Here is a 24,977-nt window from a genome sequence, read left to right as displayed (position 1 = left end):
AATTTCAAAAGAATTTTCTTTCAAATATCTTATCTAAGAATTTTCGTTCATATTTCGCACCATTAGTGGGCTGCCGCAACAGCCATTTTTTGTGCAGCAATCAAATTTGAGTAATAGGACATGTTGGAAATGAAAAATGAATGATTTTCTAATCAATGATGGGAGACTCGTGCGAGAAATGTAAATCGAAAAAGAAATTTTCATGTGCAAGAAAATAATTAACAGAAAGAAAAGAAGATTCCCAGCCAGGAAAATTCTTTTCTATGGCAACATGAGGTGAAATTGAAGGCTTGGTTGGCCAAATTTCAAAATCAATGGTGGCACCATTGGATCACAAAAACGCACAAATTTTGTGATTTTCAAAAGAAAATTCTTTTGTAATTCGACCATGTATGGCCAGCCTTACTGACAGAACACACTACACACAATTTATTTTCCATTTATAGTTTATTTTGTACCTCAGTGATGTTCAGAATACTCTTTAGGCAAACTAGTAGTAGCTGGTACAAGCGCCATCTCTCTCCGATTACTGAAAACAGAAATGATCAATCCAACGAAAAGTTTTCTTTATATGTTACTTGAGATTCTATTACAGATTTTTGAAGTATTTTGGCATTTGTCATGATTTCTCCTACCAGCCTGCTCACTGGAGTTGGGAGAAATGATAGCCGACCAGCACAAATGCATTAACACTTATATAATATATATAAAAAATTTTTAAAAAACCCACACAATAATATGGCCATAAACAAACAACCAAAATATAAGAAGATACATAAAGGCAAATTTTAAGTGGAACTGAATTTATTTTTTTTGCCCTCGAAAAGGCCCTTCTTGCCCTCTCCACCACATTATGAACAGCTTTGTCATCTATTCCTTCTGCCTGGTTGGGCAGGGTACCACAAATGTCCCTGGTGCCCAAGCTGTAGCCCCTTGCAGATTGTCTAGTGATCCCTGGACCCCGGCAGTGAGTAGTAGCGACGTTTGTAAAAAGCTTGCGTTAGCAGTGATCTTTAGCAGTTTAATGTGAAGCTGGCCATACACTGTTCGAATTTCAGCCGAGGTCCTGAAGGACAGGCCAAAAGTCACTTAGTAGGTGGTCCCATCAGCCCCTTCATGGCCTTCATTGCCCATCATACTTCAAATTTTAAAATTGAAGGAGCTGGGTGGAGAATTGTCAGAATTGAACTGCAACCCCAAACACATGCAGCTGTTTGGGTATTCAGACAGCTGTGGGCAGCGGCCGTCAGAACACAGTAGCCGGCAGCAGAATTTGTCTGCCCACACTGTTAGCATGTATGGGGGAATCTGTTAGATTTATTTCATTGAGCCTACAGGCTGAACAAGAAAATCCAGCAGCAAACAGCCAGATTAATGTGTCTGCAGTTTCTGACCTTCTCCCTTAACATGTGCACAGTTTTCAATCACATCTGCAGCATGTTCCAAGTCTCTGACCTTCTCTTATAACAAGTTTGCATTCTCTGGCAGTTTTACGTAACATTACATATACAGATTATTATATGTGCCCTGGGGTAATGTCAGGGGCCACAGTTGAGGTCCCTTAAACCTTGTACATTGACTACTCATGACCTACATGATAGTTGGCTACATAAACGTCAATGCAGACCAGAGTATGTGCCGATTATTAGGGCTTTTCTTCTCAGAGAAAAGGTGCAGGAACTCCTCCCTTTTGAGCTACCCTTCCTCTCTGCCCCCTACCCACCTCTGAGCACCAGTCCTTGGTTCCACCCCCTACCCACCTTCCTGTACCACCCCTCTCAGAGAATAGAGAACCAAGTATCATTTTATGCAGCAATAGACCCTCCGGCAGCCAGCAGCAATAGACCCTCCGGCAGCAATAGAACTCCCCCCCCCCCCATACAAAAATAGATTCCCACCAGCGACAATAGATCCCACAGCAGGCAGCATCAACATACCCTCCAGCACACCTTACCATAAGATACATACAGTGCTGGAGGTACCGGAACTGCTTTCCCCCACGTTCCTGCTGAAGAAAAAGCCCTGCTGATTATTATTGGTGGTGAGGAGGGCAAGGGTGGTTGAGTAAAACATAATTCCAGTTCCACCTCAAGAAGGTAACAGAATTTGCAATGACAACGTGCCTTAACCCCCAGCAACCCATCCAATTATAGCTCACTGTATTGCAACAGAAGCTGAAACATGGTTGCTATTGGATACCGCACTTTACTAGTCATTGCACATCACATGCCCTTGGAGAAATGCCTGATAATACTATCATGAGAGGTATAACCTCTAGTACACTGGAACGATTGTTTCTGAAACAAAACAGACTTGCAAAAAAAAAAAAAAAAAAAAAAGAGGAAGCTTTTCTTTTACCTAGGTGTGCTTAGTATTCACTTAGTTATGAAACAAATGCAGAAAAGCCGACACGTGCAGCCTGAATTATGAGTACATGGATAGGCTTATTTAGTAAAGGGAAGCAGCACTGAGCTACAAGGAAGCAGAAAGCCAAAACAAGAAGAAAAATTCAAAAAAATTGGTGACAGAGGAACAGCTACATACTGGTGAAATACACAACTGAATTGTTTTGCCCGCAAACGAATGCATCATTTTGTTTGGCCAATTTTGTGATCTATGATCTAGCCATTCCTGCCAGACAGCACAGTCAGGTCAGTGACCTCACTTTCCTTATTGCAGTATAGGGAGCAAATGGATGCTGACATCTGACTTGTTTTTAAGGCGCATGCTCTGCACTTTTATCGTTCTGTCACTATTTGGTAATTAATGACCTGGAACTAGAATGTTCATACAATACAAATATGACAACAAGTTCCCTTTAGCAGCATAGAACCTTCCCGCATACCTCCTGAAGGCACAGGGAAAGGAGTAGCAGCATGCAGCTGGGGTCACCACAGTGCTTATCTCCTATAATCATTTTCACAGTGCTGTACAGAAAGTACCGAAAAACAAATCAAAAGATGGAAGCAGGAATATAAACTATGTGCATTTAAACACAAGATTTAAAGTAGATTTCCAGGCCAAGCCTAACTAACTCTTAAAAATGCCCCCCAACGCACACACGCCCAAAACACCAATATCAATATTATACACACACACACACACACAATTATTTTGAGCCAGCTGCAGTCCAGTCATGTGACCCCGTGTCAGTCAGCGGCAGCTGTAAGGGAGAGGAGGGAGCGCTCATCAATGGCTGGGAGGTTGACATCACCCATAGGCTCCTTTGTCCCATCCTTTGTTAGCGTTTCCTTCTCTGCCCTGCAGCCACAGGAAAGCCAGATTGTGCAACTGGACCGAAGCAAGCTGAAAACAGGAGCACGGACGTGAACCATAGACTTCTATGGCCCATCCTTTGTTGGCGATCCCTCTTTTCCCCTGCAGCTGAAACAGGGAAGCTGGATTGTGTGACTGGACCAGTGCAAGCTGAAAACAGGAGTGATAACATCACCTAAAGGCTCCTATAGCCCATCCTTTGTTGACATTCACTCCACTCCCCTTCAGCTGCAGCCAAGACAGGGCAACCAAATTTCTTGGCTGGACCGGAGCAACCTGAAAACAGGAGTGGGAACGTCACCTATAGGTTTCTATGGACCAACCTTTGTTTCCATTCCCTCCTTTCCCCTGCAGCCACCACTGACACAGGGAAGCCGGATTGTGTGAGTGAACTGGAGCAAGCTGAAAACAGGTAAGTATATACATCTTTCTTACACAGGGTAGTCAGAATAGATGTGAGAGCATTTTTAAGACTAGTTCGTTTTGCCTTGAATTCTACCTTAATGATTTTTGAATGAATGAATTTTTATTTTTTGAATTTATAACCAGGCACATTTTTTTTTAAATACATACATATGGAGTGGGAGTTCAGCCCTGAATGGCACCCAATCCCATATCCAATTTCTTGTACATTTGGCATAAATCTTTGCTGGCCCTCTGCAATCTTCTTGAGGTGCGACAATCAAAACAATAGAAAATAATGAAGGTGTCAGCAAAGGTGCGACAATGCTGGAGATTGGACATAATGATATTGCAAGATTTGAATAAAATTCATAAATATTGCAAAGAAGAGAGGAGAGGAGCAAATTTCACTGGTGGTGAATCAATCACTGTCATATAAAACGCATGCACCAGGAAGATTCACTTTGCTGTGAATGTCTATTGAATAACAGGTAAAGGTGGTTTTAAAGGCTCAAGTTTTTTTTTAACCTTCAGGCAGTAGGAAGGAAAAAAACCTTCTGATGCTTACCTGAACTCCCTCTCGATCCAGCAATGTGCACGAGAGCCGAGCTTCTCCAGGGTCTCTCACTCCTCATTGGTTGAGATAGTAGAGGGTGCCATTGGGTCCTGCTAATGTCAATCACAGCCAGTAAGAAGGGGGGGGGGGGGGGGGGTGTGAGCCACAGCTCTATGCGTCTTATGGATGCATAGAGCGGGGCTTGGGAGTGAGCATGCCCCAGTGCCCACAGAGCAAGCAGTTTGCTATTGGAGACACTGGTTGAAGAAGAGCCAGAAGCACCAGCGGGGGACCCAAAAAGAGGAGGGACGGGGCTGCTCTGTGCAATACCGCTGCACAGAGCAAGTAAGTATGACATGTTTGTTATTTAACCACTTGATAACCTCGCTATAGCCAAAAGATGACTAACGTGGACCAGGTGGTTGGCTGTGATTGCCGAGCAGGGTAAAGGGCCAATCACAGGGGGCCTTTTACGTGATCAGCTGTCAGCCAATGACAGCTGATCATGGAAGTAAATAGAAGCCAGTTACCGGCTTTTTTTTTTGTCAGCATGAAGAAAAGAATAAAGCCGTTGAGGGACATTGTTCCCCTAAATGCCAACCAGTGCTGGGAATCAGTGCCATCTATCAATGCCCACCACTACTGCTAATCAAAACAAAATATGAAAAACATTTTTTTTCAAAATTTTCGGTCTTTTTTTGTTTGTTTAGCAAAAAATAAAAATTGCAGTGGTGAATAAATACCACCAAAAGAAAGCTCTATTTGTGTGAAAAAAAAAAGATAAAAATATAATTTGGGTAAAGTGTTGCATGACCGTGCAACTGTAATTTAAAGCGGTTATAAAGGTTCATTTTTTTTAAAATATCATGTTATACTTACCTCCTCTGTGCAAGGGTTTTGCACAAAGTGACCCCGATCCATCTTTTCTAGAGCCCCCCCAGCGGCACTCCTGGCTCCTACTCTTCTTAAGTGCCCCCACAGAGAGCTGCATTCCATGGGGGCACTCGTGCGGGCGCGCTCCTGAGTTCTGCTACTGCATCCATTGACACAAACAGCAGGACTCGGCCCTGCCCCCATGTCACTGGATTTGTCTGACAGCAGCGGAAGCCAATGGCGCCTGCTACTATCAATCTATCCAATTAAGACCGTGGCTGGAGCTGCTCTGCCCAGTCGCTGCAAAAATCAAGTTCAGGTAAGTACAAGGGGGGCTCTGGGGGGGCTGCTGCAATACAGAAGATTTTTCACCTTAATGAAAAAAAAGTTATGCATAGAAGCTGGAAACTGGCTTGGGCAGGAAGGGGGTATAAGTGCCCCCTAAGTGGTGAAAAAAAAAAAAACTAACTAACCTTTAATACCACTTTAACTGCTTTTTAAATATGCTCCACCCACCCAAAAAAATAAAAAACCTACCAGTGGTCATTTTCATAATGTGTCAGTTGACTAATAAACAGAAAGGACATTGGAAAAGATCATGGTCTTTAGGGTTACATTTTTCAGTTTTTTTCAAATGATACTTGTTGCATGACTTTCACAGATATTTCAGAATTCGGACAAAATTTTAAGACATGTCCAAGCACTTCTTAAGAGGACATTCAGGCAAGTGAACAGTTAGGATTGAAAAAAAATATATATTATATATTTTTTCCTTCTTTTTAAATGTATTTTTTTTTTTTAACAAATGATTCTCAGTCTGTCTAGCTCACGTCTATTTATCCATTACAGATTACCCCTGCAATACTGACAATTATGCTTTAAAGTTAAATTGGTTGTAAAACCTCATATACCCAGTGAAGTGAATGGCATCAGGTGATAGAGATGAGACAAATCTTCCTACATAAGTTGTTTTTGTCTATCTGCAGCCCTTTCTTCTCTACATCCATTAAAAATGCTGAATTTTTTGCCCGAGTTCAGAAAAAGGGGGGTGGAGAGCTGAACTTACACTCTGTAGAGCTCAGTGAGGAGAGCACCGATAGCTGATTGGAGGGAAGAGACACACTCCCCTTCACACAGGAACAGAGCTGAGGCTGTCAATCAGCTGGAGTTCTCTCTCCTGTCACCATTTTTCTCTTGGTGTCACGAAAATTTGTCAGATGTGCCTCATGCTGATAGCAGAGGAATGAGGCAACAGACAAAAGTAACACTTAGTGCTCTTGATTGAGACAAGTACACACAATAGAGGGATACGCTTTGTTCTTTTTTCATGTGTGAGGTTTACAACCACTTTAAACGGTACCCATTGCTTTCTTTTTTAAAACACTGTCTGTATTCCAAAATAAATATATGAATCTGGTATGGACAGCATTTGCTATGGTTTATAAAATGATATTCTAGTTATAGTCTGCTATATACATCCACATTATAGTAACTTGTAACCTCATTAGCAGTGCAGCACATCAATTTTGGTTCCCTTATGGATATATGTCTATGGGGTAAGACAATCCTAAGACCCCTTTCACACTGAGGCTGCCCGTGCGTTAGCGGTAAAGTACTGGTTATCTTAGCGGGGCTTTACCGCTGTTTTAGCCGCGTTTTTTTTCCCCCAAAGAAGGGGTTAAAAATGCCCATGTTGTGGCTCTTTCTAATCGCTTTTTAGGTGCTTTGGAAGCGCTGCCCATTTATTGCAATGGGCAGGAGCATTTTGGGAGCGCTGTATACAGTGCTCCCAAACACCCCAAAGATGCTGCTTGCAGGACTTTTTCTAACATCCTGCAAGTGCACCGCCCCAGTGTGAAAGCACTCAGGCTTTCACACTCATGGGAGGCAGTTTTCGTGCGTTTTACATACATTATTTCTAGCGCTAAAGCACCTGAAAACTGCCTCTGTGTGAAAGGGGTCTAAGGCTCATCTTGCAAGTGATTTTTCTTGTAGCTGTTCAGCAGGGGTCCTAACTGTTCTGTCTAGCATGCATTGTAATCACTAAAGCATGGTTCTAATAAAAAATAAAATAAAAATTATATATATATATATATATATATATATATATATATATATATATATATATATATATATATATATATACATATACATATATACATATATATATACACACACACACACATACACACAAAATTATTTCAGGGTTATCAAAAGCACAGAGAATATAAAATCACATCTTTTAACACCTCCAAATCAGTACAACATAAAATGTATTTTCTCTATTAGAGATGATTGCAGATTATGGGTTTGTTATGGCTTTCTGCATTTGTCAGATCATCACTCTCTGAACGGTTACTAAACAAGCCCAACATACTGTGTGCACAGCCAGCACAGCCAGCACCCCCTCTAGAAGTAGAACAACCCTGGTCAAGGTAGGTTCCATCATCTAAACTTTGCTGGAGGACCAAACAGGCGATTGTGCCTTTCACATTAAGCTTCTAATAATTTTGATTTTAGGTGTATAAACACAATTGGTGCCATCTTCAAGTTAATGAACCCAGCACACATACATACATTATATATATATATATATATATATATATATATATATATATATATATATATATATATATATATATATATATATATATAAACAGGTGAGAATAAATGGAAAATCTCTAATACCACACAACACATAATAACACAACCTTGAGGAGTGGAAGCATTTGCAATAATCAGTATAAGCAGTAGGCAAGAGAGAAGCATTGTTGAAGTCAAGCAGCATATGACAAAGTAAAAGTCTGTAGGCCATAGGCAGCAATTACCCTCGTGGTTGGGTAGTACAGTTGGTTGGCTGCTGTGGGACATTCTTGGTGCCTATGACAGGAGATCTGAAGTTCCAATAGGCACCAATGTCACAATGGCAAGAAAGGATAATGATATGGGAAATATCAAGTCTCAAATCTGTAACACAGAGGACTCGATTAAGTGTCATCTTGCCAACCATTGGTTTCCATTCTAGTGCCTTCTCCACTTCCTTGGTCTGGATGCACGATAAAATTTATTCATTTTCAGAACCAGGATCAGCCCACAGATCTGTACTAAGGCTTACTGTCATTGTAAAACTTATTTTTTACTAAGACCATTTGTTACTTTTCCTCTGCGGTTCTTTCTTCTGTGTGTGAATCCCTCGCTGTGTTTCTGAGGCACTTCTGCTGCAAAAAAAGTGATTGTGTTAGAAAATGGATTGTGAATTATGAAGCTCTAAAAAATAAAAATAAAATAAAAATAAAAAAAAGATTGCTTATGTAAGCTTAATGGCTAGGAGATACGTGTTTCACTCAGTGCCTTTTGTGAGCCATGGGAATCGCACTGTTTATGGCTAGTCTTGGGTTTTTCAGAGCATCAGTTTGCACCCGCAGTGACATAAACAGGTTTTGCCACTGCAAGTGCAGATATATGCTCCGAAGACACAAGAATATCAGTACACAAATTTGGGTAAATTGTAATTTATTATTCAACACACACCAGATGAGAACATTGCTTTGTTTGGATTTGAAGTTTAATATTAATACTTTTTTTATGTTGCGCGTGCCGAACACAGAAGTGTACTGTTCTTTACATTGATATTCATACTTGTGTCCAGGGCCAGGGTGGGCAGGAGAGATGGTTGTCCTGGGTCTGGTTGGAATTTGTGGGGTTGAGCTAGAATGGATGATTTGGAGGGGGGATTTGTACCAAGAGGCCGAAATTGTGCACCCAGTGATGATGGGGGGGGGATTGTTTTGCTAGAAGGGAATATTGTGGCGGGGAGGGGCTATAAGAGGAGATTTGTTGTGCCAGGAGAGGAGGAATTTGGGGGGGGGGGGGGTAGAATATTTAGGAGAGGGGGAGGATTTTCAACTGAAAGAGGGGGGAATTTTTGTTTGGGGAGAATTTTGGCTTGCAAGGGGTTATTATGCTTGGGGACAAGTGCTTGATTCTTGCGGACACGTAATCACGTAATGCTCATACCTTTGGGGGGGGGGGGGGGGGGTTTGTCATCTTAGCACTTGGCACCAAATAACCTTGTCCTGGCCCTGCATGTGTCAATGTTAATTTCAAGTGAGCAGCGTGTCTTTTCTTCCATGATTCTGTGACGTGCCAACAACTGTTAATATTATACTTATGCCACGATCCCATACAAACTCAGCCTTGTTAATGGATTGCTGTACTTATTCAATAAACCTTTCCTCCAAAGGGTAGAATTAAAAAAAGAAATCCTGTTAGAGTGGAGGGGGGACAGCGATAGTTATGTCAGGTGACTAGGCAAGTCAGGGGTTCCCTCTAAAGAAGGACAGGGGTCAAACAGAAGGGTACCAGATATGACTGGCAGCCCTATGCGTTCAAAAAGGGAACAAAAAAAAAATAAAAAAATCACAGGGAAAGAATAATGTGACCAGCATAGGGTACATCTCTAGAGGTCAAACTAACACAAGAACTACATCCAAAGTCTCTAGAATAGGAGATACCAGGAGGAAAGGGGAAGGTCTGTCAACCTGTGTGGAGGAGGCACAGGGGAGAAAAGCAAAACAAGATGAAAAAGCACCAGTGGTAATGGGTTGTCTATCTAAATTGCTGTGGAAAAAACTATCCAAGGACCTGCAAAGGATTACCATCAAGGATTATCCAAGCGCTTCGTAGGCTTCTTGCTTCAAGCCAAGAACCAGGCTTAGTGGCTCTGGATGCATCTAATCTAGAAGTAGATCAAGGTAAGGTCATGGTTTCATCCTTTTCCTATTACTTTTTACAGGGAGGCAGGTGATGACAGGATAGGTCTGAAGACATGGGGGTTGATTTACTAAAACTGGAGAGTGCAACATCTGGTACAGCGCTGCATAAAATCCAATCAGCTTCCAGGTTTTTTTTTTGTGAAAGCTTAATTGAACAAGATAAAGTTAGAAGCCGATTGCCTACCACGCACAGCTGCACCAGCTTTTGCACTCCCCAGTTTTAGTAAATTAACCCCACGGTGTCCCTCATAGACCAAGTGAGTAAAATGCTACTTAAATAGAACATCTTTTTCCCAACACCTTAACCAGAGGGCTCTGTGCCTCTCCAAGGACAGCAGACCCATACGGGATATCAGAGTCCAGATGCTTCTATCAAACCATCACAACTGAAGTGTAGGGCTACAGACATCTGCTCCACACGCAGGGCTACTGCAAAGGTGTAGAAATCGCTTTAAGGGATTCATTCAATTCTGCCACAGGTTGACAAATTTTCACACTCGTGATAGGTGAAGGCTAGCACCCATTAGTAAAAGTAAAGAGTTTACTAGGGATAGTGGTTTTCCTGTTAAGCTGGGTCACTGGCTTATCTACAGCAGATATAGACCAGCGTTTCTCAACTCCAGTCTTCAAGGTACACCAACAGGTCATTTTTTCAGGATTTCCCTCAGATGAAACAGCTGTGGTAATTACTAAAGGTAGTAAAAGTGATTAAATCACCTGTGCAAAATAATGGAAAGCCTGAAAACATGACCTGTTGGGGCGCCTTGGGGACTAGAGTTGAGAAACACTGGTGTAGACCACAATTTAACAAAATAGCAAGGAAACGTCAGCGTGCTTCCAGCCAACGTAGAGGAAAACCTCCATTATGGGATGTATTGGAAAGCGTTTACAACTGCAGGGATTCTAAAAGAGATAGCAAGCTGGTCTTCCAGATGCAGAGTAGTATGTACTGCATTAATAAGGCTCGCAGCGGTCTCCTGTACATCTGAGGTAATAGCAAAAGATTGCGGTCCCCCAAAAAACTGTTTGCCCAATACTTTACTGCACTGTGCTGGATATATTTTTTGTTTCCACAAAGCTAACATGGATCAGAGAGATTACAATTAGTCACGTGACCACTTTTACCTATCAGTATCGTTCTGATCCAGCCCTAAGCACTAAGAAAAGAAGAAAGGGACTGTCAAAAAATTCCCAGACCGCTCCACCAGCTGCAAAGGCAGTAACACCTAATCACTGACGGAGGCAAGTTCTAGGCTAATGCCTAATGCACACAATCCGAAAATGGGATGAAAAAAAAAATAGCTTTTGGAGCGATTGTACGATAATCCGATCATTAGTACACAGCTTCCGAGAGCTGATCAGGACAATTCATCCAACAGAATCCAAAAGGGACAAGCATGAAAAAAAGATTTCAGACAACAGCTGAGCGAATTATTCACGTTTAATCAGTACGGAAAAAACAAAAAACTAAAAAAATTCAGAAGACCAAGACCATGCATGTTTGGAAACAAAAGAATACATTACATCACTTCCACAGCGAATTACAAACTACTAGCATGCAACAAAAAACGGACAATCATTCGTCTAATATCCTCATTGTGTGTACCAGACTTTAGTTTACCTTTTCACTTTCTGTGAAAAAGTGAACACTGTTACATTAAAGTATAAAACTTTTTTTTTTCGTTTTGGATAGAGTGGAGAGGGATTAGAACACCTGTTACGCCGCGTACACATCGTCTGATTTTCCATAGGAAAATGTTGGATGTGAGCTCGTTGTCGGAATGTCTGACCGTGTGTATATGCTCCATTGAACATTTGCAGTCGGACTTTCTGCCAACAACTGTTTGTTAGCAGGTTCTCAAATTTTCCGCCAACAAAACGTTGTTGTCAGAAAGTCCAATCGTGTGTACACAAGTGCGTTGCACAAAAGTTCACGCATGCCCGGAATCAAGCAGAAGGAGCAGCGCTGGCTATTGTACTTCATTTTTCTCGGCTCATCGTATGTCTTGTACGTCACCACGTTCTCACATTCGTAATTGTTGGCCAACATTTGTGTGACCATGTGTATGCAAGACAAGTTTGAGCCAACAACCTTCGAAAGCAAAAATCCACGGTTTTGTTGGCGGAAAGTCCGAGCATGTACATGGGCATTCGTTTTTATTGCGGTCTGTGCCCCCATTTAAGGAGATTTATTTGTTCTGTTTACCATCAATATTGAAAGTGAAAGTAAACGAAAATCTAAAATTTTGAGTTGTCCCCATAAAAGTAATAGGGGGGGGTAAACATCCCATGGGGACACTAGTTCTGGTGACCTGGGGGTCCCCAATGAATTTATTTTCTGGGATTTCCTCTCACTTCCTGTTTGGCTATGGGAAAATGTTTACAGGGGTTATAGCCCTCCTTTCTCTATCCAAAATGAGTTTTGCCTATAGTTCTACTTTAAGTAACAGGAATTATTCTTTTCTTGCTGACATTAATTGATGTGTGTGTATGTAGAGGTACCAGTATCATTAATTGAAGAGATCCTATCACAATTGCTTGAACAGGCTACCGACTGAAGAAAATCCATGCGTTATATCATATGGCCACCACAGCGCATTTGTTTTCTTAAAACACCACCTATAACTTACCAACTTTTTCTACTTGCTGCCAGGGAATGTCTGTGTTATATGTGCCATCATCACCCTCTGAATAAGTCTGCAATAAAACAGAAAGACAATCTATAAGAGCAGTGGACCAGGTAAAGTACAAGCAGATGGAGACCGAGGCATTAGCCATTCCACTCTGCAATTCCATAATGTGCAATCACACTTGGATTAATAAGGGTGATGACACAACCTCAGGAGTTGGGACACTTATATGTTATTTGTTGTGTGCACTTCTTGGTCTTGTAGACATGAAAAACTTGGCATGTTTAAACTGTGCAATGCGTCGCATTAAAATAAGTGCAAACCACATTATCTGCTCACATTGATAATTCTGCCCACATCTTCGCTACTGTGCGTTACACTCAGAGGAGTGTGAAATTGAGCTGTTTTTAGGAGGAGAAGTTAGCAATTTTGGTGCCATTTTTATACAGTTTTCCAGTATAAGAAAAAGCAGATCTCTGTACGGAAAGATTCATACCTTCTGTCTTTGTCCACAGTGATCCGCATACCACACCATTCCATACAGGCAAAGGAACGTCGTAATTGCCTGCAAGTGACATAGGAGAAAATCAATAGGTTTTAATGAGAGCTAGACCTAGTCACATATGCAATAAATGATATAGGGGACCCATAAAGTCACAAAAAAAAAAACACTTTATAGTTGGCCCCACACACACACTGTGTCCGAGATACCTTCCGCCTCCTATATGTACATTTACAGAAGTTGCCAAGATCTCCAGGTATTGTACATTGAATGGCAGAGCACCTTTATGTAAGAGTGGGGGCTAGTGATTGCTTGTTTAGACCTCAAACAGCGCACTGCTTGGAGGCAGATGATATGACAAATACTTTTGCATACTCTTTGTACTTTATTAGGGAAAGTTGTGATCAGAGTATCAATGGTAAGTGTAGACACCAGACAGACAAAAAGTCCTGAACACTTCTCAGACATTTGCAGCCACACTTGTTTCATAGTTTCATAGTTTCATAGTTAGTAAGGTTGAATAAAGACACCAGTCCATCCAGTTCAACCTGAGTGAGTGTCTACAATTGCCCCTATCCCTGTACATTGAACACTCAAATCAGGTCCCTACCCTCAAGGAGCCCACAATCCAAGGTCCCCATTCATATACTAGGGCCAATTTTGGACAGAAGCCAATTAACCTAACTGCATGTCTTTGGATTGTGGGAGGAAACCAGAGTACCCGGAGGAAACCCACGCAGGCACAGGGAGAACATGCAAACTCCAGGCAGGTAGTGTCATGGTTGGGATTTGAACCAGCGACCCTTTTTACTGCTAGGTGAGAGTGCTAACCACTACACCACTGTGCCGCCCTTGTTGAGAGAGAAGTTGCAGAGCAGGGTCACATGCAGTGGTGGCCGGTGGCAATTTTCTCCACCTCCCTCCCAGTCGGCCAGTCAGTGAGTCTGCTGCACTTACCCCCCATCAGCTATTCTTGTGGGCTCTCGGCAGCATGGCTCTCACCCACTTCTGATTGGCTGGTGGATTGAGCATCAGTGTTACAACAGCAAATTATCATTTGCTGTTATAACACCTGGGTGGGCTCATAGAGCAATGCTCTGTGCCACAAGCCCACATATTTTGAAGCTTATTATAGCCTATGGCTCTAATCAGCATCCAGAAAAGGGCCAGATGCCTGAATAGGGGATGGGCATTTATTAGTCATATAGGGGGGTAGTGTGGAGAGAAGGCGCAGCTACCGGGCGCCCTTAATGAACCGGCCGCCACTGGTCACATGACTAGAAGTGGATTACCATAAATCAAATGGACTTTAGCACAGTTGCAATGTTTCCTGGATTGCATTAGCAGTTTTTTGACAGATCTCTTACTGTTTAATGTTTCACCGTTACTAAAGAAACAACTATAACTGTCCATCCATAAAGCAGATGTATAGGGAAGGAAGGAAGGAAAGAAGGAAAGAAGGAAGGGACGGAAGTAAGGGACGGAAGGAAGGAAGGAAGGAAAGAAGGAAGGAAGGAAGTGACGGACGGACGGACGGGACGGGACGGAAAGAAAATCATGGATTTTTTCTGCTGCTTTAAAGTGGTTGTAAACCCTTGCAAACCACTTTGACCTACAGGTAAGCCTAGATTAAGGCTTACCTGTAGGTCCAAGAAATATCTCCTAAACCTATACGGTTTAGGAGATATTTACCTGAAGACAACGGCGCGCAGGCGCACTGGGCAGGCCGCAGATCGCGGCATATTGCCACAAGTGTCGGTGCGCATGCGCAGGAGTGACGTCATCGCGGCTCCGGCGAAGTCACTCCGGGATCCATGGCAGCGGCGAAGAGGAAGACGGAGGACCACTTCGGGGGCTTCGTTCTCAGGCAAGTTATTCATAATGAGCTAGTATGCTATGCATACTAGCTCATTATGCCTTTGCCTTGCAGGGTGCATTCCCCCCCCCCTTTACTTCCTCTTTAACCACTTGCTTACTGGGCACTTAAACCCCCCTCAGTCCCAGACCAATTTTCAGCTTTCAGCGCTGATGCACTTTGAATGACAATTGCGCGGGCATACAACACTGTACCCAAATGAAATTTTTATCATTTTTTTCCCACAAATAGAGCTTTCTTTTGGTGGTATTTAGTTACAGCTCGGAGTTTTATTTTTTGCTAAACAAACAAAAAAAGATGCAAAAAAAAAAAAAAATCAGGTTTTAATAGTTTGTTATAAAATTTTGCAAACGGGTCATTTTTCTCCTTCATTGAAGTGCGCTGATTAGGCGGCACTGATGGCTGCATTGGTGGGCACTGATGGGCTGCATTGGTGGGCTGCATTGGTGGGCACTGATGGGCTGCATTGGTGGGCACTGATGGGCTGCATTGGTGGGCACTGATGGGCTGCACTGGTGGGCACTGATAGGCTGCACTGGTGGGCACTGATAGGCATAGTTAAGGCGGCACTAATAGGCACAGATAAGGCGGCACCGATGGGCACAGATAAGGCGGCACCGATGGGCAAAGATGGGCACAGATAAGATGGCATGGATGGGTGGCACGGATAAGTGGCACGGATGGGTGGCACGGATGGGCACTGATAGGTGGCTCTGATAGGTGGCACTGCTGGGCACTGATGGGCGGCACTGCTGGGCACTGATGGGCGGCACTGGGGTGCAGCACCTTTGAGGCACATTGTGGGCACTGTTGGTGGCACTGTGGGCACTATGGGCACTGCTGGGTGGCACTGATGGGGGGCACTTACTTTTATTCAGGATGGCACTGCGGTGGGCAGGTGGGCACTGGCAGGGGGCAGGTGGTCAGCTGTATTGCTGGCCGTGATCGGGACTGATGTCCCGATCACGGCCGCCGGTGATCGGCTTTTTTTTTGTCTCCTCGCGCTGTCAGCGCGAGGAGGAATAATAGCCGATTACCGGCTCCGTTCTATCACATGATCAGCTGTCATTGGCTGACAGCTGATCACGTGATAAGGGGTCGGGATCGACCCCTTACACGGATCGGTGATCAGGCGAGTCTCACGGACTCGCCGATCACAGAGCGCGCCGCGCGCGCCCCTCAGGGCGCGCGCAGGCCGCTCGTACCCGGGACGATGTCAATAGACATCGTCCCGGAAAAGTAGATCCGCGCTAATGCCGTCATTTGGCAATAGCGCGGATCCCAAGTGGTTAAAGGAGAGCTATGGTCACCACATACAACCTCATTTTAGAAGCTGTATGCGTAAGTTGTAACAATATAAACAGTAGTTATAATAGTTAGATTTGATAATCCAATAAGTTTGCTTGAAAAATCATGTTGTGAGTGCTGCTTGTCTGTTGGTCATCTTTCCAAAACGTCCTAGATTCCCTGCATGCTTTGCATAATCTCCTCTGCCGTTTACTTTCAATTTCTAAGGACTACATATCCCATGGTACCTTGCTGCCTGCAAGCAGTGATTCATATACCGTCACTATTCTTCTAGGTAAATATATTTCTAAAGGTGCTATTGACATGAATTTTTCACCACATGTCAGCAAAAACCCATGCAATCCATTATATACAAAGAAACCAAAACAAATGAGTTCAGAAATTAAGTTATGTATAATAAAATGGAATGATGCAGGAAAACAGTATTGAACACGCTAACATTTACCTAATACTTCATGCAAAATCCTTTGTTAGTAATTACAGCTTCAAGACGCCCCCTGTATGGAGAAACTAGTCACATGCATTGCTCCGTTCTGATTTTGGCTCACTCTTCCACAGTCTTTAAATTTTGAAGGTTCCGTGGGCCTCTTCTATGAACTCTGATCTTTAGTTCCTTCCATCGATTTTTCTATTGGATTCAATTCAGGTGACTGGCTGAGCCATTCTAGAAGCTTTATTTTCTCTTTCTTTGAAACCAATTGAGAGTTTCCTTGGCTTTTTGTTTGGAATCATTGACCTGCTGAAATGTCCACCCTCGTTTCATCTTCATCATCCTGGTAGATGGCAGCAGATTTTTATCAAGAATATCTTGGTAAATTTTTCCATTCATCTTTCCTTCAATGACAAGAAGTTTGCCAGTACTGTATGCTTAAAAACAGCCCCACACCATGATGTTCCCACCTCCAAACTTCACTATTGGAATGGTAGTGTTTTTGGGGTGATGTGCAGTTCCATATGACCTCCAAACATGGTGCGTATTATGGCTGCCAAAGAGTTACATTTTGGTCTCATCTGACCAGACTATATTCTCCCAGTATTTCACAAGCTTATCTAAATGTTATGCAGCAAATTTTAAACAAGCTTCAACATCCTTTTTCTTCAGCAATGGAGTCTTGTGTGGTGAGGGTGCATACAAGCCATGGTGGTTGAGTGCATTACTTATGGTTTTCTTTTAAACAATGTTACCTAATTCCAGGTCTTTCTGAAGCTCTCCACAAGCTTTCCTTGGCTCTTGGACAACTCTTCTGGGAATTCGTTTCACTCCTCTGTTAGAAATCTTGCGAGGAGCACCTAGGCATGGCTGGTTTATAGTGAAATTATGTCCTTTTCACTTCCAGATTATGATCCCAACAGTGCTCACTGGAACATTCAGAAGTTTAGAAATCCTTCTGCAACCAATGCCATCAGTATGCTTTGCAACAATAATGTTGTGGAGGTCTTAAGGGAGCCCTTTGTTTTTACTCATCACAAGATGTTTCTTGTTGGATACCTTGGTAATGATCCACCTTTTTATAGGTCATCAGTTGAGACTGAACCAGCTGATAAGGAGCAGGATTGCAAATTACCGATAGATTTCAGCTGGCTTCTTGGCTTTCCATGCCTTTTTTCACCTCCCTTTCTTCATGTGTGCAATACATTTTACCTGTGTCATTCCATTTTATTACACATATCTTAATTTTTTGGACGTATTTGTTTTGGTTTCTTTGTATGCATGGATTGCATGGGTTGTTACCGACGTGGTGAATTTCATGTCAATGGCACCTTTAGAAATAAACCTTCAAAAAAAGGTGACGCGGTCAATACTTCTTTTACCCACTGTATAGGATTTTAAATTTTGACCATAGATATTCTTTTATAAAAAAGGGGAATTTACCCTTTAATTATTGAAGGAAAGCTGTGCTAGGAGCAACAGAGAGCCTGCCATTTCTGAACTTTTTCTGAAAAAAGGTAGTGTCTGGTTCTGGATTCAGTAATCTTCTCCACTGACTCAGAAAAAAAGCATGCATTAGGTGTAGTGTGAAGTGAAAAGCTCTCTGAACGCCACGCAAATCCCCCGTCACTAAATAAAATGGTTAGCTTCCAGTCCCGTTTACAACTTGCGTTTGCTTGGTGCTTCCATGAGGCTTTGTGGGGCTTCAAGCGAGCTTTGTCATAGACTTCTATGGAGGCTTTGAAGATGCATTGAAGCACCACTAAAGCTACATGGAGTATAGTTTTTGAAGCGAAACCAAAGCAAAGCAAAAGCAAGGTATAAGCTAACCATTTTACTTAGTGACAGGGGCTTTGACTCGCGTTCAGAGAGCTTTAACAAAGCCTGTCTGAAGCCTTGTTTTGAAGCAAGTGTAGACTAGCCGTTCATGTGTGTTTGAAGCTGAAGCAAGTGTAAATGAGCCCCTCTGTATTCTTGAAGAAAACACTATTGCTGTAAAGGAAGTGGACAAGGAGAATTAGACAACACTGTGCGTTGAAGCCAAAGCAAGTGTAAATGAGACCTTAGTGGTGCTTCAAAGCGTCTTCAAAGCCTCCATAGAGAAGTCTATGGCAAAGCTCGCTTGAAGCCCCAACAAAGGCCCCATTGAAGCCCCACCAAAGCCCCAAGCAAAAGCAAGGTGTAAACAGGACTGTAAGATAACCATCTTATTTAATGGCAGGAGTTTTGACTGGCATTCAGAGAGTTTTAACAAAGCGTGTCCGAAGCCTTGTTTTGAAGCAAGTGCAAACTAGCCCTTAAAGTTACACTTGAACTTGTTTGTCACACTATATTTTTGGAGCCCTGACTTCTAGGCTTCGGAGTTTCTTTGTCCTGGAAATAAGTTGAACTCATGATCTGTACAGGAGAAAGGTTACAAAAAGTTCACTTACCACACAGAGAAGCCAAAGTACCACATACAGCAGATGAGTTTTGGAGAAAAGGTCCTGACCAAACTTTATACATACTATTGCTTCAAGAAACGCAATGGCACTGCAGGAAAAGAAAGACGGGTAAACAATATGTTTTTTGTCCAGGTAATTCTTGGTGCTGGTCCCTAAACTCAAACCACATTTTGAACATGGCTGTGATATTGATTGACTGCAGATCTTGTAATATAGAAGAAATAAGTTCCCTTTAAGCTAGAATTCCAAACAGCACTATCTGGAAATATTTATTATATATTATATATTATAAATATTTATTTATTATTATATAAAGAGAAAACAAAAAAACATACAAACAACAGTGCAACAAGCACCCTGAATAGAGTATACATAGTGACAATGCCATACAGGGTAGGGATATTAAAGTGAGCGGTACTTGTGGTGCCAAAAGGGAGTGAAGATAAACAATGGTTGACAATAGCCATTTACATTGCCTGGGCATCCATTATAATCAGCAGAATCCCAAGTACTGAAGATTAGAGTGGAGTGACCATTAAAACATACACTTCACATGAATTGCCAGGGACATGTCACCAGTACAGAATCAAATCAGTATGGTCAGTGGAAACTTTATTTTATTTTTTTGCCATAAAAACAAAAAAAAATAAAAAATCTGTTCTACATTTCATGGCTGTCATTTATTAGTGTCCAATTTCATTTCAGTCAGCCATGAGATAGAAAGATCCAAAAAATATCACTTTTATTCCTACTACAAGGAATGTAAAAATGTTTCTTTAAGAGGTATGGGCGGAAGTGACGTTTTGATGTTGCTTCCTCCCTCCTATGGTATAGAGACGAGTGGGGGCCATCTTAGCCTCACTCGTCTCCATACCCAGCAGAGAAAAGGCACTGATCGCCTCCGCCGCTACTGACGGCTCCGGCAAGCGGCGGAGGGTGCGGGAGAGTGGCGGGTGGCACCTCTACTGATAACAGTGATCTCGCGTCGAACCTGCCGCGGAGACCACCATTATCGTACACACGACCGGTGCCTGAAGAGATCGATATCTTGATTGTGGCAGCAGCTGCTGCCGTTACTGAGATATCCCTCTTCAAAAACGGACGTACATCGTCGTGCGCCGGTCGTAAAGTGGTTAAAGAAAAAAAAACAGGAGGTGGAAAGTAATCAGTAACTCTAATTTACATAGTGTATACTTGTTCCATGACAGGGACAAAATATAAAAGCAGGAAGGTCAGAATGACAGCCAGGTAACTAGTATTTACATTGCAGCCTCCCTGTTTCTCTATTAAAAGTCCAAGATTGACCCTAACATTTATCCTCATCTTCATACATACCTAAAACTTATAATCCCTCAAACATTTAACCTTCCCCAAATGCTTAACACACCTTTATGAAATAGGAATTCTGGCTGGTCTGATAACAGGACAGGTACTTCCCCCCCAACGTCTCCCCGGACAGTAGTGGGTGGTCCTTACTAATGCATTAAACAGCTCTCATATCTTATTGCATGCAGTAGTACTAAGTGCCGATGCTGGCATAAGGATGGCTCACCAAGGGGCAGGCCCATGACAGCGTGGGTTTTAAGGAAGTTGGGTAAATGACACCGGTTGTCATTCAGCCTGGAAGAGGAGCACCACCTAGTGGTGGAGGGAATTTTCAGCAATGGTAATTTCCAGGTCGAAGGTGAGTATTACAGAAAAAGCTGCTTTTTATTTGTTTCTGCTGGACATCTTAATTCTTAATCTGATCATTAAAAAAAAAACCCAAAAAAACTAAAACCTACAGCAGAACGGAGATAGCCACTGCAAAAGGAAACCCCTAACTAAAGATCTTGACGTTTACTCACCCAAACACCCAGCATTGGGTGCCAACTCTTTTGCACTGTGTGTCTGTAAGATAGGCGTAGTACTGCCTAGAAAATGAAAAAAGATGATAAGCAAAGAAATCTTCATATGAATACAGAACAAATGTGATCATTACCAAATCATCCAATTATGAGTAAACAAAATGGAGAAGCTAAAAGGAACCTATACTTGGAGAAATTTGGGGGTCTCCATTGCTGACACTAGTTGTCTAGTTCTGGCTTCAAGTCATAACTCCTGATTTGTAGACTTGTTCCAGGTCTGTTCCTCAAAGGGTATTAAAAACATAAGATCAGTATAAAAATGTGAAGATTGGTAACAATAGTATCCACATTCTGTCAGTAGAGTTATTAGCCTGGCAAACATGCTGGAAATACTAAATATGACATTTCCAAGATAAATATTTCACATGTACCTAAAAAAAAGGATACTGGGCTGTCATACAATAAGCTCTAAAATTTTAACTAAGTTTTTATTAAATCATCGATACATTTGGTTGTTCACTGCAAGATTCATTTTACAGTGCACAGGATACATGTGCAAAAAAAACATCATCTGTCCACAGTATATAATATTTATACAAAGTTTTGCACAAATATTATTCCTGTTCTTTAGAAACAAAAGGAAGTTGGAACAATACAAAGCACAGGAATGGAGTTGTAGTTCCAGCCAACAACAATAACTTTGTGTTACTAAACACAGGACCCTGCATTTAAATGGAAATGCAATTATTTTGTTAAATATAAACTGCTAAATACCTTTTCTCATCAGCAGTATATAGCACTAGTGTCTATTTTTAACCAAGCACTGGTTAAAGCTTGTAGGAGGAGTTTTCAATCTCCTGTGTCCTATGAGGCTGCAGGACCCCTGACCCTCTGTCTGGACAATGCTGATTAGCCCTGTGCTAAATCACACAACCCTCCCAAAAATTCTATAGCAATACACACCAAATTGACATGTGCAGAGTGCCTCCACCCCCACCCCAAGGTTCTGTACTATGAAGAGATGGATTGAGAACTGTGGAAGAAGGGGAGGATCAGAGAAGACAGGATCAAAACAGCCTTTTTACACAATGCAGAGAATTAAGGCCTTAGGTTCCACAGTGATTATAATGGGCATGCTTTACTGAATATACAGACTGATTTTACTGTTGCGTTTAGTAACACTTTAAATCTGCTAGTACATCTAGCACCTCCCTCCCCCCATGCTGACAATGCACCTGTCTGCTGTGCCCTACATCCAGAGTGTGGACACTAATACAGAAGGACCAATTTTACTGTTGTGGGTTTAATAACACTTTGTCTTGCAGCAAGTAAAATGTAGACATTAACCACTTACCGTATATACTCGAGTATAAGCCGAGATTTTCAGCCTCTTTTTTGAGGCTGAAAGTGCCCCCTCGGCTTATACTCGAGTCACCGCTGTCTGACTGCTCGATCAGCGTATCGAGCAGACAGACGGCGGACATTAAAATTCAAAAGCCGCGCCTCCTTCTCCGCCTCCGCCTGTGATAGGCGGAACACTGAATTTCCCAGCAGTCAGTGTTCCGCCTATCACGGACATCCGTTCATTCTCATACTACGGACGAGTATGAGAGGATGTCCGTGATAGGCGGAACACAGGCTGCTGGGAAATTGAGTGTTCCGCCTATCACAGGCGGAGGACGGAGGCGCGGCTTTTGAATTGTAGAATGGCCGCCGAGAAGAGCGGCGATCCATCGGCACGACACGGGACGGAGGAGGCACGGGACGGAGGAGGCACGGGACAGAGGAGGCACGGGACAGAGGAGGCACGGGACAGAGGAGGCACGGGACAGAGGAGGCACGGGACAGAGGAGGCACGGGACAGAGGAGGCACGGGACAGAGGAGGCACGGGACAGAGGAGGCACGGGACAGAGGAGGCACGGGACAGAGGAGGCACGGGACAGAGGAGGCACGGGACAGAGGAGGCACGGGACAGAGGAGGCACGGGACAGAGGAGGCACGGGACGACGGCGGCTCGGGACGGAGGCTTGGGACACAGGTAGGCTGGACACACACACAAGGCTGCACGGACACACACACACACACACACACACACACACAGGGATGGATGGATGGATGGATGGACACACACACACACACACAGGGATGGATGGATGGATACACACACACACACACAGGGATGGATGGATGGATGAATACACACACACACACACAGGGATGGATGGATGGATGGATACACACACAGGGATGGATGGACGGACACACACACAGGGATGGATGGATGGATGGATGGATGGATGGATGGACACACACACAGGGATGGATGGACGGACACACACACAGGGATGGACGGACACACAGGGATGGACAGCCATGTCTCACCCTCGGCTTATACACGAGTCAATAAGTTTTCCAGTTTTTTGGGGGTAAATTGGGGGCCTCGGCTTATATTCGGGTCGGCCTATACTCGAGTATATACGGTAAACCCCTTTCACACTGGGGCTGTTTTCAGGAGCTTTAGTGCTGGAAATAGTCACTAAGCACTGGAAAACCCACCTCCCATTCATTTCAGTGTGACTTTTCACACTGGGGGCGGTGCGCTTGTGGGACATTTGGAAAAGTCCTGCAAGCAGCATCTTTGAGGTAGGTTGGGAACGCTGTATTTAGCATTCCCAAAACGCCTTGCCCATTGGAATGAATGGGCAGCACTTTTAAAGCACTGCAAAATGGGAGGTTAAAAGCTCCCCGCTAGAGGCCAAAAAGCGCTGTAAAAGCGCAGCTAAACAGCGCTAAAGCGCAGCTAAAATGAGCGGCACTTTAGGCCTAACGGCCAGCCCTAATGGGGGGTTAGACACTGGCTGTGGAGCCTGGAGGCCAGGGAGAACTGAACTGGAAAGTAAGAGGGCTAGTCAGTACCTTCTGATTATTGAGGCTGTATAAAAGATTTTATTTGCAGCTCACACTCAGCTTCAGTGGGAGGCTTTACTGAAATAAAGAGCAAGGTGACTGGGGAAGGGGGCACATGATAGGACCCGACACTTCCTGAAGTGTCAGATCCTAAGTAACATATCAGTGCTACTGTTTGAATATATTAGTCCATCAAAAGGCAAGTGGCGACTGCCACATTTATCTATTATGCTGCATTCACACATGATTGTGGGAGGAATCCCTGCAGTTTCACCCCACAATTTATTTCAAATGGCTGTAAAACAAGTGATGCGTTTGCAATGCCATTACTTTTAATGGCACCCCAATCTTTATGCAATTGCAGTGTGGTAAATCGCAACGCGCGGCTTGTTGCGCAAAAAGGGGTACAATTAGAAGTAATGGCATCGCAAATGCATCCCACGTTTTGCAGCCATTTGAAATCGCGGGGCTTAATCGCAGCAATTCCACCCGCGATCATGTGTGAATGCAGCCTTATTTTTGCTGTATTGAAAGGTGTTTTAAAAATTGAGAAGTATGAATTAGTGGCAGGGTCTTTTTAAGCATAACCATGCTTTAACTTCTAATGCCATGTTACCTGACAGTAGGTGCAGTAATGATGCCAATGAAGAGTATCCTGCACCAGCTTAGCGCGTGACTTGCTTGGAATACAAAGATGTGCTTTAAGAAGAATGTATTCAGTTCAGTCAGCTAGGAAAGGAAAAAAAAAAATACCCTTTACTTGTGGCAATAAACAAAATGCATAAAGCAAAAGTAGTCAAAAAAGGACAAACATCACAGAAACAGTTCTAACATTGTGTTTAGTTTCTAAACTAAAAGGAGATCAACAAGTTGCAAAAGTGTGAAAAATAGGTGAAAACCATATGTTACGAATACTAAAAAACAACAATTATTTATGATACGCGTTTGTTTAGCAAATGAAATGTCTCCCATTTAGGGCGGACATCTACTTTAGTCATTGTACATAAAAATAGGTTATAAGTAGATGTTAACCCTAACGGGGTGATTTAATTTGCTAAAGGACTGTGCATCATAAAAAATTGCCTTATTTATTTTGCCTTTATAAAATATAGTTTACACCTAATTTTCCATTCTTTTTCATATCAGTGCT

General features: G+C 42.8%; 1 protein-coding gene across 6 annotated transcripts in view; it reads right to left on the bottom strand.

Annotated features, from left to right (window-relative positions):
• Window positions 1–428: 428 nt before the first annotated feature.
• The window catches only part of PTDSS1 (phosphatidylserine synthase 1), a 131,321-nt gene continuing 106,772 nt past the window's right edge, over window positions 429–24,977 (bottom strand). For 5 of the 6 annotated variants that reach the window (XM_077493067.1, XM_077493069.1, XM_077493070.1 and 2 more), the window contains 6 exons: window positions 24,444–24,556; window positions 20,920–20,985; window positions 19,061–19,160; window positions 13,009–13,077; window positions 12,513–12,579; window positions 429–8,325 (listed from right to left, as the gene is read on the bottom strand). In XM_077493067.1, the coding sequence (XP_077349193.1) occupies window positions 8,237–8,325; window positions 12,513–12,579; window positions 13,009–13,077; window positions 19,061–19,160; window positions 20,920–20,985; window positions 24,444–24,556 (504 nt within the window). In that variant the 3' untranslated portion in view covers window positions 429–8,236. The remainder of the gene's footprint in view (window positions 8,326–12,512; window positions 12,580–13,008; window positions 13,078–19,060; window positions 19,161–20,919; window positions 20,986–24,443; window positions 24,557–24,977) is intronic. The other variant, XM_077493066.1, reaches the window with a different exon arrangement.

This window comes from Lithobates pipiens, unplaced genomic scaffold (assembly GCF_037356315.1).
Source record: "Lithobates pipiens isolate NorthernLeopardFrog02 unplaced genomic scaffold, aLitPip1_a1.2 Scaffold_19, whole genome shotgun sequence".
In the NCBI taxonomy this organism is placed as follows: domain Eukaryota; kingdom Metazoa; phylum Chordata; class Amphibia; order Anura; family Ranidae; genus Lithobates; species Lithobates pipiens.
Note: the sequence above shows the minus strand (reverse complement) of the source record. Positions and strands in the feature narration are given on the sequence as shown.